We start from the raw sequence: 16,470 nt of genomic DNA on the forward strand, positions 1-16,470 counted from the left end.
TGTAAGATGGAAATTAGCGGTGATGACATTTTTTTCTGTTTGGCCTCATCATAACTAGTTTTGTTTCTGTTTTCATGCCAAGGCAAAGCTGTTTTGACACAAAAAACATACATTTGTGGGTTCACAGTTATTGATGTTGTCTTTTTTATATTTGTAAAACAGAAAGTGGCAACCTGGAAATTGAGCTTTTTGATACCTCTGATTCTTCTGAAGACATCAACATTGGTGAGCTGTTAGTGAAGGATGGGTTAGCCAAACAATCATCATCAGCAATGAAATCCCTGTCTGATCTTAAAAAACCATGTGTTTCAAAAAATGAGAAAGTTTACGTCACAGCTGTAGAATCACCAGAGAGTTTTTATTGTCAAATAAGTGGTTCTGAAGAAAAGCTTAGTTCTCTGATGGGTAAGATCTCTGCCATTTACGATTCTATGCCTGCCGATGAGTGGAAGATAAACACCATCTCTGTGGGAGATGTTTGTTGTGCACAGTTTTCGGAGGACAACCAGTGGTACCGTGCTATTGTGGAGGATGTCAGTGCTAGTGAATTGACTGTGAGATTCATAGATTATGGCAATTTGGAAACACTGAATATTGATAGGACAAAAGTGCTAAATGATGACTTCTTTGGTGATCCTCCCTTGGCAATCAAGTGTTGTCTTCATAACCTGCAACCTCCTGCTGGTCAGACGTGGGCTGACGAAGCAGGCACATTTCTTGAGGGGCTGGTCTCTGAGAAGGAGCTGGATGCCCAGTTCTTGTCGTTTAATGAGCCATTCAAGATTCAACTGAGAGATGGCACTACTGATGTTCAAGAGGAACTGGTCAAAGCAGGTTTAGCTGGGATAAAATCCACTGTTCCGGGCACAACAACAGCTGCTGAGTACATCAAGCCCGTTTTGAAAAGTGGTGAAACTTGTGGTGTATGTATCAGTCATATCTCTTCCCCTGGAGAGTTTTACTGCCAACTGGTCAACTTAAAAGAACAACTCGATGGAAGTAAGTGCTAGTTAAAGTTTGGTTTCTACATCTTCTTCCTGAAGGCATTTCTTGCTCAAGCTTTTTGTCGCAAAAAATTTTGTGAAGAGAACAAAACAGTATGAGCATAGTTTTTTTTTTGTAAAAAAAAAATGAATTTGTTCAACTGATGGGTTATTTTCTTACCCTGTTGTTACTTGTCCTTATTGTTGTAGTGATGAATGACCTGAACAGCCACTACAGCCAGCTCTCCGAGACAGAAAGCTCTATTGATTCACCAGTGGTAGGACAGTCATGCGTAGCATTGTATGAAGGGATGTGGTACAGAGCTAATATTCTTAGCTTCTCTGAAAATGACTTTACAGTGCATTATGTGGATTATGGAAATGAAGAAACTTTGGAACATTCTGCAGTTAAACAGATTTCACCATTGTTTCTCAAGACAACTCAAGTTGCTGTCAAGTGCTCTTTGGATCCTAACAGAGGCCAGTGGTCGGAGAAAGCAACAGCCCTCTTTGAAGACTTAACAGGAGAGGATGAGCTGGTTATAAAGATTATTGGTCAGAAAGGTGACACATACCAGGTCAAAGTGTTTAGTAAGGATGAGCATTGTGTGAGCGAAGAAGTGTACAACACCTTTTCGGGAGAAGGTATGTTTCTGATCGACATCATTTTTTTACCATACTTCACATAGAAGTAATGAAAATCTTGAAAGCTGTTGTTGAATACCACATTCCTAAGACTAACTTCTATTTAACCTAATCATCCCGGGGAATTGTGCTGAAAAATGCGTGTTGAAGCTAGTCGAGCAGTTTTCTGGTTACTGCCTGGCTATAAAGTTTAAAACTTACCTAAAAGCCGTTTACTGGTAATTTTCTTCATGGCCTTCTGTTCCAGGTGCAAAATATCAGCTTTCAAAGTCTGGGCAGGTGCAGAAAGCGAAATGTCAAGGTTTTAGGTTTAAAAGTTCAAGTCATGAGTTTTACCTTTCACTTTCCTTCTTCCCCTTTCCTTTCAGTATTCTCCCGCCATAATTTTTTCTGGTTTGTTTGTTTGCCTTTGTCTAGTAGTCTTCATTTTGGTGAGAATAGATTTTGGGAAACCTTTTAGGATTGCGAGATGGGATGGAAGGAAGTGCAGGCTGGTAGGGGAACAACATTTTCATAAGAATTTTCTGGCCAACTTAACATTGCTTTGTCTTTTTCTCTGACCCTTGCTTATTTTGATATGGTTTGAAAGATCTCATCCCCTGAACAAGTTAGGGAACAAAGTTGTCCTTGACTGTGAAAGCTGATAACGTCAAATTGCGTACAAGGATTGTAGTTCTGTATGGGCAGTTACGGGCAGCTCAGAGGCAAATGGAAATATATTTGATAAATTATATACCTTCCAGAGTGTTTCTCTCCTATATACTGTTGTATCAGGCATCGAATATGGAAAATATTGCTTGTACAATGCACCATTATGGTAATTATTTTTCTAGTGTAATATTGCAGCGTTCCAGTAAATTAATTGAAGTTAATCCACAGTTAAATGATGAAACATTTTCATTTTATGTTACATTTGTCCCAACATTGTGTGACTAAAGAAGCAAACATTAGTGAGTTTACGCAACAGGACCGCAGGAAGAAGAGGACGGCAAAATGTTTGTGTGTGACATACGTGACAGGGCTATAACTTGCATGTTATGTCGTGATCTTCACTCAGCATTAATGTTTTCTGGTTTTTACAAAAAGATCTGTTTAAAGGAAAGTGATGGTTGGCAAAAAGTTATTTCAAACAAATTTGTTGTCACGGTTGTCACACAAGGTTTGCCGTCTTCTTTCCTCTCCCGTCCTGTTGCGTAAGTTCACTATTGTTTGACTGAATACCACATGGTGTAAGCCCACATAAAGGGTTTTGTATATTGCAGCAAAAAAATAATTCTATGTACTCTTTTTATGATTGCTTTTTTTTTCCGTTTTGAGCTTACTTTGTTACCAAAGCTGGCCAATTGATCAAATATTTTTTTTTGGCGCAAAATGCTGCATGAAATGGTTTGATCTAAATCATACATGGAAAGCCATTCAAATGCCATGTTAACAGATATGGCTAAACCATTAAATGGTTTCTGAGTCAGTGTTGGACTAAAATGTTTCTTCATTTAGCTGGTGCTTAAACGTTGGCATTAAAAATCTGCTTGTTTGCAACTAACAATTTTCATTGGCTTGTGACTGAGGAGCAGCTTCCACTGTAGCTGTTTATCTTACCCTTGTATTAATGCGTTAAAAAAATGTCCTACGTAATTTAACCCTTGGAAAGTTAAAATTGAAATAACTTGAGCTATCCTGGGTTTCCTGTTGTGTCATTGTTATTTTGAGATATTTTGTACAGCAGCCTTGTTACTTGCTTTTGGTAAAAAAAGAGTTGTCAGTGTGTGTAACTTCTTCGGATGTTATTCATAGTTCACCATTTTTTATTCCTTGCCCTTGACTTCAGTTTTCGTTTCTCTTCTTTTTAATGTCTTTGTTAAGAAAGCAAAGAAATTTCTTAAATACATGTACATGTACCATTACTGTGTTCTGTGTTGTTGTATGCTGACTCCTGAAGGTCTGCTCAAGGAAAAATAATTGTGTGATTCTCTAAAGCTCTAACAAGTGAGATGCAGGGTGCCCTTCATAATTGCTTCCTAATTTTTTTTTTTATGGGAATAAAAGTTGAGAATGGTAGCCATTTTCTCTGTAGCACAATATACTTTGTTGTCACGTGAGCTGGTTTCCTCATTTTCACATTGCCAGCATGTCACTCTACACATGTTCTCCATTGCCTCCAAACCATGTGATGTTACACATGTTTTCCATAGCTTCAAAACTGTGAGATACACCTCACATGCTTTCAGTTGCCCCAAGTCATGTGATACACTGTATTAAAATACGATTTCCAATTGCTCTATAAGTGAAGTGGAATTAACCTAAGATTTTCTTTCCACCCAAGACATAACTGAACCACTAGGGGGCACTGGTGCTGTTGCAGCGCACCCTTGCTTGACATACATTGCATTGATAGTTTTTACTTTCTGTAGTCATGTTCTCTTTAGCATTAATTTGCATTTGAGCGGTGTGATATCATTGAGGATGTCATAACTTCACTCTTTGGCAAATAATTAAAATCTTTTGTTTCCTGAGGCAGCAGTTTATAGAAAGGTTAAATAGGTTGTGAAGTTTATGGAATTGTTGAGGTAATAACTTTACCAGTAAGAAACGTAATAGAATAATTTAGGGTATCATTGAGCAGTGCAGCTTAATACTTAAGTATACTTTTGTAAGTGCTTCACTTTGTTCTTAAAGGAGAGGGTGCTTGGAGTTCAAAGTCAAGAGTCAGAGACCTGTGGGAACTCATTGTTATAACATGGCCTTGTCAGAAATCTGCTGTTAAACATTCAGTGGGACTTCACTCTCTATCTGTAGTAGGGTTGTATTTATAGTAGGAGAATCAGACTTGAGTTGACTGAGACTCCTTTTGTTTATTTCCAACTCAGTTCAAGACTTGCAGCGACAAAAGCCAGTCTTCCCAGAGATGGCTGTGCACTCAGGCCTCACAGAGGACATATATGTTTCCTACGCTAAGAGTTCACAAGCATTTTACATCCAGCTGTCCAAGACATACGATCAACTTTTACATATGATGGCTGAACTTTCCAGAGTTAACTCCAGCCTCCCTGATGATGTGCATCCACCAGATCTTGTTGTTGGTACACCCATTTGCGCTCTTTTTGCTGAGGATGAGGAATGGTACAGAGCAGTTATTGAAAGCATACCCTCAGAGTTTGAAGTCGGAGTTCACTTTGTTGATTATGGAAACAGTGATGTGGTTCTTCTGTCAGATGTCCGACCATTGGACAAGAAGTTTTTAAATGTTCCAGTGCAAGCAGTCCATTGCTGCCTTGATTCTCAAGTCGATGCAGACACTTTTCATCAACAAGTGCATGGTAGGGAACTAAAGGCAACGTTTATGTCACTTACAGAAACAATGCAGTGGCAAGTTAGTTTATCAGATAAAGGTGGCAAATTAATTGGAGCAAAGACGAAACCAAAGGTACAACATCCTTACATTGATGAAGGACCTATGCTAGAAGACAACTCAGACACATGTCAGATTAGAGAGTTCACTCAGCTGAAGATCAAGCCAAATGTGACAAACACTGTTTATGTGAGCCACGTGGTGAGCCCAGACGAATTTTATGTTCAATTTGAATCTGCGCTCGACTCATTATCAATCCTGAGTGAAAAGATGAGCACTTTTTACTCTAAAATGCAGCCATCGGACTTCTTGTTGAATAATCCATGCACTGGGATGTCCTGCTGTGCACGCTTCAGTGAGGATGGCAACTGGTACAGAGGGAAAATTAGGGAAGTTGGTTCTCATGGGGCACTTGTCCAATTTATTGATTATGGGAATTGCGAAGTTGTACCCTTCTACAACATTAAGGATACTGAAAAAGAATTTATGCAGTTGCCACAACAATCCACTCTTTGTGGGCTAGATGCAACCAAGGATGTGTGGTCTCCTGAAGAAGTGAATACTTTAAAGACAGTTGCTCTTGACAAGTGCTTCCAAGCCAAGTTCATGATCCGTGATGGTCCCAAATGGAGGGTGTGTCTGGAAAGCAGTGGAGTCTCTGTTCTGGACATGTTCATGGGAAAAGTTACTGAAGAGTCAAGTATACAAGTGGGAACCTACGCTCCGCAAAAGCTCTCCTCAAGTCAGGTCGAAGAGGTGTTTGTAAGCTATGTGACAGAGTCTGGTGACTTCTTTGTTCAGCTGTCCAAAACATCACCTGATCTACAGACCATTGAAATGCTGGTTAGTGAAACGTACGACCAAATGGGGCCTACTGAAGATGCCCTGGAAATGTGTTTCGTGGATTCCCCTTGTTGTGCCAAGTTTAGTCAAGATTTCAAATGGTACAGGGCACTGGTCACAAGGATTTTTTCTGAGGCAGAAGTGGAAGTCGTTTTCGTTGATTATGGCAACACTGATACTCTTAAAGTGGAAGCTGTGAAGCAAATAAAATCTGAACTCTTGACATTCCCAGTGCAAGCAATCAAGTGCCGCTTGGAGGGGTCCAAAGAGGTTTGGACTGATAGTGATGTTCAGCAGTTTGAAGCCAGTGTTATGGACAAGCCTTTGCATGTAACGTTTACAAGACAACAAGGTGATACCTGGTTTGTAACCATACAAGAACTTGACTTGTTCAGTAGCAAAGTAACTCCAAAAGTGAAGTCTTTCTCTAAGGAGGTGTTTGATTGTAACAATCGAGAAGATGCTTACTTTGTTTGTGCAGATTCCCCGGACTGTATTTGGCTGCAGCCAGCAAGAACAGGAGAGGCGTTAATTGCACTGATGGATCAGATTGCTAATGATGTGACAGGCCAACAAATGGACAAATCTCAGTTGTTGCCAGGAGTGCCTTGTCTAGGGCAATTTACAGATAATGATGTGTGGCACCGTGCACAAATTCTAGATCTACAAGGCAACTCCAGTGTGACTGTTTTCTATGTCGATTATGGAAATTCTGAGACCCTCACTGTGGATAGGCTTCATCCAATAAGCGACTCTCACCTAAAACTACCAGCGCAAGCAATTCATTGTCGCTTGGCAGATTTAGAAGGAGTGGATCCCACCAAGGTCACAGAATACTTGAATGAGGTTCTTTGCGAAAAAACTTTCAAAGTTGAAGTGCCGGAAAGGCATGCTGATGGCTCTTACACAGTTAAACTATATGAGGTTGGTTCTGAGCTGTCAGTTAATGAGCAGGTAGTAGGAGAATGCCTTGGGGATACATCTTTGATTGAAGAGGTTACACTGGAACAGTTGACTCCACCACATCCATCAGCACCTGGCGAAAAGAGATCATTTAAGCTTCCAGAAGTCAAGAAGGGAACCATGTTACCTGTTAGTTTTGTTTCTGCTTTCCTGCCTTCAAAATTGCAGTTGTTGCTCTCTGAAAGAATTGAAGAAAGAGACAAGATAACCAATCATGTGACTTCCATGTATGAGGCACTTGGTGAGGGCGAGCTCAAGCTTGAAAATACAGAAGTTGGAGTTCTATGTTGCGTTCATTTTTCTCCTGGACAAGGTGAAGCTTCGAAGTGGTACAGAGGGGAAGTAATAAGCATTTCTGCTGATGACACTGCTACTGTGAAGCTAGTAGATTATGGAACTCATGAAAAGATCCCAATTTCAGAGCTACGGTTTTTGAAGGATGAACTCTTAGAAATGCCAGTTTTTATCTTGGAAAGTAGTTTAGCAGGTATACGTCCAAGGTCTCATGATGGCCAGTGGTCGCCTGAGTGTTCAAGTGTTTTGGAGTCAATCTGTCGCTCTAAGGTGCTTACTGCAAACATTATAGAAGTATACAGGGACTTGGTAGAGTTGATCTTGACTAGTGATGATGGCAAAGTGGTGAATGAAAGTCTGGTTGACTTGGGATATGCAGAGGTATGCAACATCCAGGAAGATTTCTCTCTAGAGGAGCGACAGATCAAGTGGCCAGAATTGCAGGTTGAACAATGTTTAGATGTTTTTATGATGGCAGTAAAAGATTTACAATCAATACAACTGCAACTTGCTGACTCAGAGGCTGAGTTGACAAAAATGAGGGAACAGTTAACGGCAGTGTACTCGTTGTTAGGTGAAGCAGAAGAGGTTATTGGGAATCCAAGGGTGGGACAGGTTTGTTGTGCTCAATTTGCAGATGCCGGAGAGTGGTATCGAGCTGTAATAACTTGTGTTTCAGATACTGGAGTCAAAGTTAAATTTTTGGATTATGGTAACATGGATGTGGCTTTGTCAATCAAGCAACTGAAGGAGGAGTTCTTTATTTTGCCTGTTCAGTGCTTTGAATGTAGTCTCGGTGGAATAATCCCAGCTCCTGAATACAGTGACACCGAAACTGCAGCAAAATTGCTTGAAATGTATGATGGCAAGCAACTCACGGCGGAAATCACCTTTGTCTCAGGAGATTCTGTGATGGTTAATTTATTCCATGATTCAGGAGAAACAAAACAGTCTGTTGCAGACACTCTTGTTAACCTGAGATATGCAGTGCCCCAGCTTAAATCTAGGGATGACGTGAAACGGGTTTCAGTGAGTGATGAGGGCAAAATAGTGTACAATTATCCAAATTATGGAGAAGTTCATACTGTGTGCTTGATATCAGTGACTTCTCCGAGTGACTTTTGGTGCCAGCTAGAAAATTGTAAGACTGAGCTTAAGTCCATGTCAGAAAGGATTGAACTGTTTTATTATTCTCTGGGTGAAAATGACTTGAGGCTTCATTACCTTCAAGGTGGAGATGTCTGCTGTGCAAAATTTGCTGAGGATGATAAGTGGTATAGGTCGCTTGTTGATAAAGTGTGTTCCGATGGCCAGGTCAGTGTGCGCTCAGTTGATTACTCTAAGCAAGAGACTCTTACTCTCGACAGGATCAAAAAACTTGAAGAAGCGTTTGCTGTACTTCCTGTTCAGGCTGTTAACTGCAGTCTTAGCAGTACTGAACCCCCTCACAAATATTATGGAGAGGAGTGGAGCAGTGAAGCTGTGGAACGTTTTAAAGAACTTGGCAAAGGAAAAGAACTTAAGATCAAAGTCAAAGGTCAAGAAGGTAATATCGTCTTGGTGGAGCTGCTGAATTCTACAGGTCTGTCTGTCGCTGACCAGCTGGTATCTGAGCAGCTGGCTGTAGAGAGGAAGTTACCTTTGACCGTGTCCCCTTTGAAAGGCACAGAAAAACAATTAAAATCTTTGTCAATAAGTCAAGTAGAGAAAGCCTTGGAGCAGAGTTCAGAAGAGGATGTGTTCCAGGAAGCTGAGTCCGGCATTGAAGGAGTACTGGAGTTATCAGAGGGGAAAGAAAGCAATGAGGAAGAAGAGGAAGAATTTCACGATAGCTGTGATCAGTTTACCAGTGAAGAGAAAAGTAAAAGTTCAGCTGCCCTTGAGAATAAAGAAGGAGACCTGCAGACAGCTGAGAACTCTGTAGAAGATAAATATGCTACCCCTCTGGAAGAGGCAAAGGTGCAAGGTAGTGATAATCTGCAAAGTAGTGATGAGCAGCCAGCTGAGTCTTCGGGAGAGGTTATTGAAGAGAAGCCAGGTGTAACAGCAGATGAAGTGCAAGAAAGCAGTGCCAGAAAAGAAGCGAAGAGTGAGGCAGAAATTGTTCTTGGAGAACAAAAAGAAGCAGAAACAGAGGCTCAAAGCGGCGAGAAGATTAAAGTTTTGGAGCAGGTGGATTCTATGGCAAATGACGATGCGCAAAATGTAATACCGTTTGGATCCGAGAAAGCAGATGACAAGGGTGAAAAAGAACTCAATGTACATAAGGCGAATGAAACTGCTGCTTCTCAGAATGAGGAAGAAGTTGTAAACACAAGGGATGTGGATTTGTCTGAGACAACTAAAGTTGAGCAGATAGAAACAAACAGTGAGCAGGCACATGTAACTTGTGCGGTCTCTGTAGATCAGAGCGAGGAAGATGTTGGCAAAACAAGTAATGTGGATACCTGTGAAACCACCATAGCTGAGCCACAAGAAACAAAGACTGAGCAAGAACATGTGACTGGTTCTGTCTCTGAAAAGCAGAGTGTGGAAGAGGTTGGTGAAACAAGTGATCTGGATATTTGTGAAAGCTCTGTAGCTGAGCATGAAGAAAGAAAGACTGAGCAAGAACATGTGACTAGTTCTGCCTCTGAAGAGAAAGAGGTTGGTGAAACAAGTAATATGGATATATATGAAAGCTCTGTAGCTGAGCATGAAGAAACAAAGACTAAGCACGAACATGTGACTAGTTCTGCCTCTGAAAAGCAGAGTGAGGAAGAGGTTGGTGAAAAAAGTAATATGGATATTTGTGGAAGCTCTGTAGCTGAGCATGAAGAAACAAAGACTGAGCAAGGACATGTAACTAGTTTTGCCTCTGAAAAGCAGTGTGAGGAAGAGGTTGGTAAATCAAGTGATATGGATGTTTGTGAAAGCTCTATAGGTGAGCAGGTAAGAACCAGCATTCAGCAAGAAGAGATATCTGCTGCTGCCCCTGAAGAGCAGAGCAAGGAAGAGGTTGGTAGAGCGAGTAATAAGGATATCTGTAAAACTACCATAGCTGAGCAGGAACATGTAACTTGTGAGGCCTCTGAAGAGCAGAGCGAGGAAGAGGTTGGTAATTCAAGTAGTATATATACCTGTGAGACCACTGAAGCTGGGGGCTCAGAAACCAAGATTGAACAGGAGCTTGTATCTGCTGCTGCTTCTGATGAACAGGATGAGGAGGAATATCAAGGAGAGGGAGAAACGGACAGTCCTGAGACTGCACTTGGGCAGGTCAAAGCAGAGGCTGAGGGTCCTGTTAGTTTGGAAGAGAAGGGTGATGGATTGGGGACAGTACTTGATGGCTCTTTAGTTGCTAAGGAGAAGGAAGACGAACTGATGGTCGAAGGTTCTGTAAATAATGACGATTCTTTGGTATCTGAAGACATAGTTGATGGAGAAGGCAATGCAACATGCAGTATGGGCGGCTTAAATAATGGTGTGACAGAGGAACAAGAAGGCCCCATGGCAGACGAACACTCGTCTGCTGACACAATTGAACAGAAGGAAGATTGTGAGAAGTTTGCTGAAGGTCAGGAGGGAGTAACTGAAGCATTCTCGGAAGAAGACTTGACAGGTAGAGTGTAGGCCTGGGACTGGGATCGAATGTTATTGTTAAAAACAAGCCACTCTTGAGGAAGTAATACGCATCCACCCATATTACATGGTGCTTCTCAGATGCGAGTGTTGTTTCTGATTGGTTATGATTAATTTTTTAAAAGCATTAATTCTGACCAGTCAATGCACCACCCAAATCTGAATTGTGCTGTCTGGAGTTGACTAACTGTTTATTGTGGTTTGTTTCTTTGTTTGTTTGGTTTTTTCTTCTAAAAAACAGTGCAAGTTTGTTTTAGGCTTCAACAATACAGCAGCTTGTCAGCAAAAGCTAACTTGCTAGATAGTTTTACTTTTAAATGCAATTTAGCAGAGTTTGCAACCAATAGCACCTAAAATAAACTTGCATGGTCAGCAGAGTCAGGTTATGGACATGCATCAGAACTCTGTTTTTGTTGTGCCCTGCATTCTTCAGACCTTGAGGTATGCTGGCATTGCAGCCTAGTCTAATGTAGATTTCAATCCATGTGCAGAACAAAAGTGGTCGCTACTAGTTTTCTTCCATGACAAGAGTCTTCTGTATTTGTTAGCGATTCAAAATCTAGGTATGAATTACTCTAGGAAAACATGACTGGACTGCTAAAAAACCTGCTATTAACGTCATGTTTTTTTCTCCTTTTTTTAACCCAGCGTTAATGTTCAACTCCTCATCTCGTAATATTTTATGTACTAACAACTTCCTTTTCAGCAACACCACCGGAATTTTATAGAAAAGTTTTGGTATTCTCTTTCATGGGTTGTGCTCTCCATTACTTCCACTGTGAAGAAGATACATGTATTCATGTCCATAACGTTTTCATAATGATATATGGAAATAGTTTAGGTAACCTTACAATCCACAGGTTGGCGAAAAACTGAGGCAGTCAAGTTTCATAGGTAGTAATAGGGTAATAATAAACATGATTGTAATAAATTCCCAAGGCGCTGAAGAGCTGAAGCAAGGGACGAACTTTGTACTCACAATGTTAATCTTCAAAGATAGAGAAAAATGTTTAGGAGCATTTCAATTTTTAGTGAATGAACAAGTTTTGTATCCCAACATTTTAGAAGTAAATAGATCATGTAATTTTGGTTGTTGTCTTCTAGCTAAGGCAACAGCCTGCCAAGAGGGGCCATTTTGTTTTGTATAGAGGAAATGGTTTTGCTTGTTTGTTATCTAAGGGCATCTAGGAACGTTATGACTGACATTATCATTATAATTGTTATTAGTACATTTCTCTTAAGTGGTCTTTTGGTGGACAAAGACTATTCATTTATTCTGATATTAAAATTTATTGCTTGAGGCTGATCATGGTATTAAGGTCTAATTAAGCAGATCAATCTGACCAATAATGAAAAACAATGGTTTATTAACGTAAATTTCACAAAAAGTCTCGAACTTGTTTTGAAATGTCATCTGCCAGATTAAGCCAATCAACAATGAGACATATTTTATTTCCTTAATAGTGGGTTACGTCATGCCAGGTGTTATAAAAGAGTTACTGTTAACAGGGGTGGCTATTTCATGAGGAGGGAGAAAAGAAAATGCATGGGGTCTACCCTGATATAAAGACAGTCATTTAATTGCTGTATCGTTTGCCTCACGGGCTGCCTTGTTTAGAATTCAAATGTTAAAATTTTAATGGTGAAAACTATGAAGACCTCTAGGTTGATTAGTTTCTCACTGTTATTACCTTTTTTTTTCAAACAGCTATCACAGGCAGCGCTGAAGATGGAACAGAAGCAACTGAGGAGAACAAAAGTGACGAAGAGCGGGTAAGTTCGGCCAGTCCTGCGTACATTCCACCTTCCAGCCCTGCAGTATTTATACAACCAGGCGGCGAGGTGCAGTTTACAAAGGATCAGTCTCCCGGAAAGGAAACTCAGGACAGCTGATGTAGAATAGGAAGTAGAATGACATATGCCACAGCTTTAACCTCTTCATTTCCATAAGTTGCTAAAGTGAAAATTCGACTAACCTTTTAAACTTTATTTTGTTGAATGCCAAAAAAAGAACAAATAGTATCATGTAAAAAGGCTACTAAAGAAAATTTGAATATCATTCAAACCGCCATTTTATTTTACTGTGGGTGGGAACAGGTTAAGCGTTTTGTGAAGAATGATTAGGCAAGGAAGATGTGAATATCTTTTTAGATTTGCCGTAGATTCCAAAACGTTAAACAAAATAGTTTCCATGAAAAAAATTGGTCTAAAACAAGAGAGAAAAAAGTGATTGCATAAAATGTAACAAGTAGAGTAGTGGAGAAGAATTTATTTGTAACAGACAGACAGTAAATCAAGCAGGATTGAGAGTATAAACATCCTTTGTCAAGTTTCACTCAGAAATATATTTTTTCAATACCAAAAAGCTGAGTGAATGTCAGGTGAAATAAAAAATAGGAAAATCGTACTTAATTTAATTTTCAGGTTTTGACCAGAAGATGCAGATTATCTGCTTTGGTCAAGTTTTGTCATGTTCTACCATGAAGAACATGTTTTCTGGGCTTAAAAGTTGACCTATGTCTCAATTATCGATATAGGCAACTGTTGTATAGTTTGGGGGACAATGAGTCAAGAAGAATGCGGCAGAGCACACGAAGTCTACCTACTTTAAACCTTATCCATTCCATCAATGAAATCAAAATTATATACCTGATAGGTTGGCATCTGTGTGTGTCCCATTTTGTCGTTTTCGAGTGATCTGTATCAGCGTAAAGACAGTTACTCCGTTTTATTTCACTATAGAGTGCAATCATTACCCTACTCTCTTAGCGTGGAAGCAGGAGAGGGAAAGTTGAAAAAGTTGAAATCTGACACTCATTCAGGGAGGGTGTTAATTGTACAGTTATCTACATCAGATTCTCTGGTGATATAGTAATAACACTGGATACTCTAAATAAATAGCTATCTCTAGTTTCCAATACATTTGAAGCAATTGTATTTCAAAATTGAACAGAGAAACGGTATTTTGTCTGAGAAAAATCACTCTGTTGGGCAAATCATTTCGATTTGATGGATTGGGATGGATAAGCCATGAAACGATTGGGCTCCCTCGATCAAAGTATCAGGGAGCTTAAAATAATCTTATAATTTACTTTTACTTGCTTCTGAACGGTAATGCACAGGGACATGAGGATTTTAAAACACTGAGTGACATTAAAAGCTTAATATTTCAGGATAAATTAAGAGTGATTCATTGAAACTTAGTTTGACGTGTAATATTTTAAGTGAGTGTTTAGATAGTCGTAATACTCTTAAAGTTTGAACTTGGAGAACAAAATTTCAAGATGAATGTGTTTACAGTTCTGTTAACTGTTGGGAAAGGTGTTTTGTTTCACAAGGTTCGAAGTGACCTTTCATTCAAAAACTATAATTGATTAGTACGAATAAAAGTAGTGCAATTTGACATAAGAATACTAATAGTTTCCTAGTGATTAATCATGTACACTACAGTATGCTGTGGCTAATGGCTTTTCATGTTATTTGAACATTTGCTTTTTCTAATTTGCCATGCTTAGCTGTAATAGTTGAAGATAGAATAAAACAATAAAAGGTAAAATTAATGTACAACTAATTTTTGTTGGTTGGTTTTTGGTTGTATCCTAAAGTTAACTCCTGCTAGTCTTAATGTGGTTACGTTATACTAATTCCGAGTAAGATCTTTTGTTCGAGGCCTCGCTGCGGCACGGAGAGCCTTTTCCTTACTTGACTGTCCTATGCAAGTACATTTGGAATTTGAAGTAATTTGTATGGTCAAGTAATGGCTGAGAAAGACAAATGTCGCTAATCATTGCCCATTCATTTTAAAGAACTTTATACTTATGCTTTAAATTCACAATAAAAAATATCTTGAAACAGAGGCGTGCACCACCGGTATCCTGCAAATCCTTATAGTGAAGGGTTGTGTATTGTTTGCAGAGGTTCGAAGTTTTCAGTACAGTATTCTTTATAAAATTATGATATAATATTGACATAACTACTGACAACTTATGAAAATTAAATATTTGTCTTGACCTTACAGCAGCGTGGGTCTCTTTGACCTTGCTCATAGTTTTCTAAAATTAACCCAAACCTTTTTCTCTTGGGCTGCAGCTATGTATCAAAATAATACCTTGACGAAACTTACAGTCGTATCAGAAAAGCCATTTTGATTTGGGTCTACTCTTCACAAAAGGAAGCGTGGTTAACTGCAGTGTTTTCCCTTTCTTCACTTTGTTGATAACCCTGCCAATAATTGGCTTCCATCCTTGAAATAATACACTCTATCCTCAAACTGCCCTGATGAATTGTACTTAACTTCTATCATTTTAATCTTGCTATTTGTTTCCGCAAACCACTCTGATGAATTGTAATGTAATCCCAACCTTGCAGTCCTGCAACCAATCACTTGTCCATCCAAGTTACTGCAGACTTGCCCTTATCCCCAAACTACTACTTTGATTTCCTATCGTGCTTTCCCTTTCTTGCAGTCATGTGAAGTACTAAAATGACCTTAATAAACTCTACCACAGTCCCATCCTTTTAAGTCATGCAATTTAAGCAAAGCTACCTTCATGAAATGTAAGGCAGTCCTGTCCTCACAATCTTACTATTTTCCCTCAAACAACCTGGTAAAATGTCTTTGGTCCCATCTTAAACTTTGTCTTGCATCTTTTCACCCTATATATGCAGTCCTAGCCTAACCTGACTCCTGCTCTTTATGACCAAACTACGTACTGTGATTAACTAAAAGGCTGTCCTTCTTGCAATCCTACAATTTCTTATCAAACTACTTTGATGAACTGTGATTAGTGAAGTCTGATTCTTCCAATCTTGTTAACAATCGTTTGAATAACTGTAATATAGTTCCATTCTTGTAATCGAGTACTTATTCACTAAACTAAAATGAATTGTAGTGCATTGACATCTTGCAATCCTATAATTTCTCATCCAACTACTTTGATCAACTGTAATTCAACCCTTTATGACCAAATTACTTTGAACAACTATTAGTCCCATTCTTGCAAATAAGTACTTATTCACAAACTACTTCAATGAATTGTAGTGCACCGATATCTTGCAATCCCGCAATTTCTCACTCAAATACTTTGATGAACTGTCATGCCATCCCATTCCTGCAATCCTGCAATTTCTCATCGGACTTCTTTGATGAACTAGAAATGCTGGCGGATTCTCTTAATCCTGTAATTTATCATCAGACTTCTTGGATGTACTGTCATGTCACCCCATTCCTGCCATCCTGCATTGTCTCATTGAACAAATTTAATGAAGTGTAATCCTATCCAATTCTTCTAGTCCTGTAATTTATCACCAAACTACGTCAAGGAACTGTTATGCAATCACATTCTTACAATCCTGCAATTTCCCACCATATTATGCAGTCCTCTTTCAATCCTGCAATCTCTCACTCAACCTCTGATGAACTTAATTTGGTGCAGTCACATCCTTGCAAAACTACAATTTCTCACTATTTCTACTTTGATAAAGTTTAATGCCATCAGATTCTTGTAATCCTGTAATTTTCGTATTCAACTACTTTGATGAACTGTTTGATAAGTCTGATTCTTTCAATCCTTTAATTTATCAACTACTTTGATCAACTGTAATGCAGTCCCATCTAATGCAATCAAGTACTTAATATTCACCAAACTACTGAAATGAGTTTTAGTGCACTGACACCCTCACAATCCTGCAATTTCTCACTAGGCTACTTTCATTAACTGTCATGCCATCCCATTCTTGCAATCCTGCAATTTCTCATCTGTTTTGATGAAC

At 39.2% G+C, this 16,470-nt stretch overlaps 1 protein-coding gene across 1 annotated transcript in view; it reads left to right on the forward strand.

Annotated features, from left to right (window-relative positions):
- LOC140951658 (uncharacterized) overlaps window positions 1–16,470 on the forward strand; it is a 35,436-nt gene that overhangs the window by 13,066 nt on the left and 5,900 nt on the right. The window contains exons 5-8 of the mRNA XM_073400954.1: window positions 163–999; window positions 1,194–1,628; window positions 4,496–10,678; window positions 12,407–12,471. Of these exons, the coding sequence (XP_073257055.1) occupies window positions 163–999; window positions 1,194–1,628; window positions 4,496–10,678; window positions 12,407–12,471 (7,520 nt within the window). The remainder of the gene's footprint in view (window positions 1–162; window positions 1,000–1,193; window positions 1,629–4,495; window positions 10,679–12,406; window positions 12,472–16,470) is intronic.

Source organism: Porites lutea, chromosome 11 (genome assembly GCF_958299795.1).
Source record: "Porites lutea chromosome 11, jaPorLute2.1, whole genome shotgun sequence".
Taxonomy (NCBI): Eukaryota; Metazoa; Cnidaria; class Anthozoa; order Scleractinia; family Poritidae; genus Porites; species Porites lutea.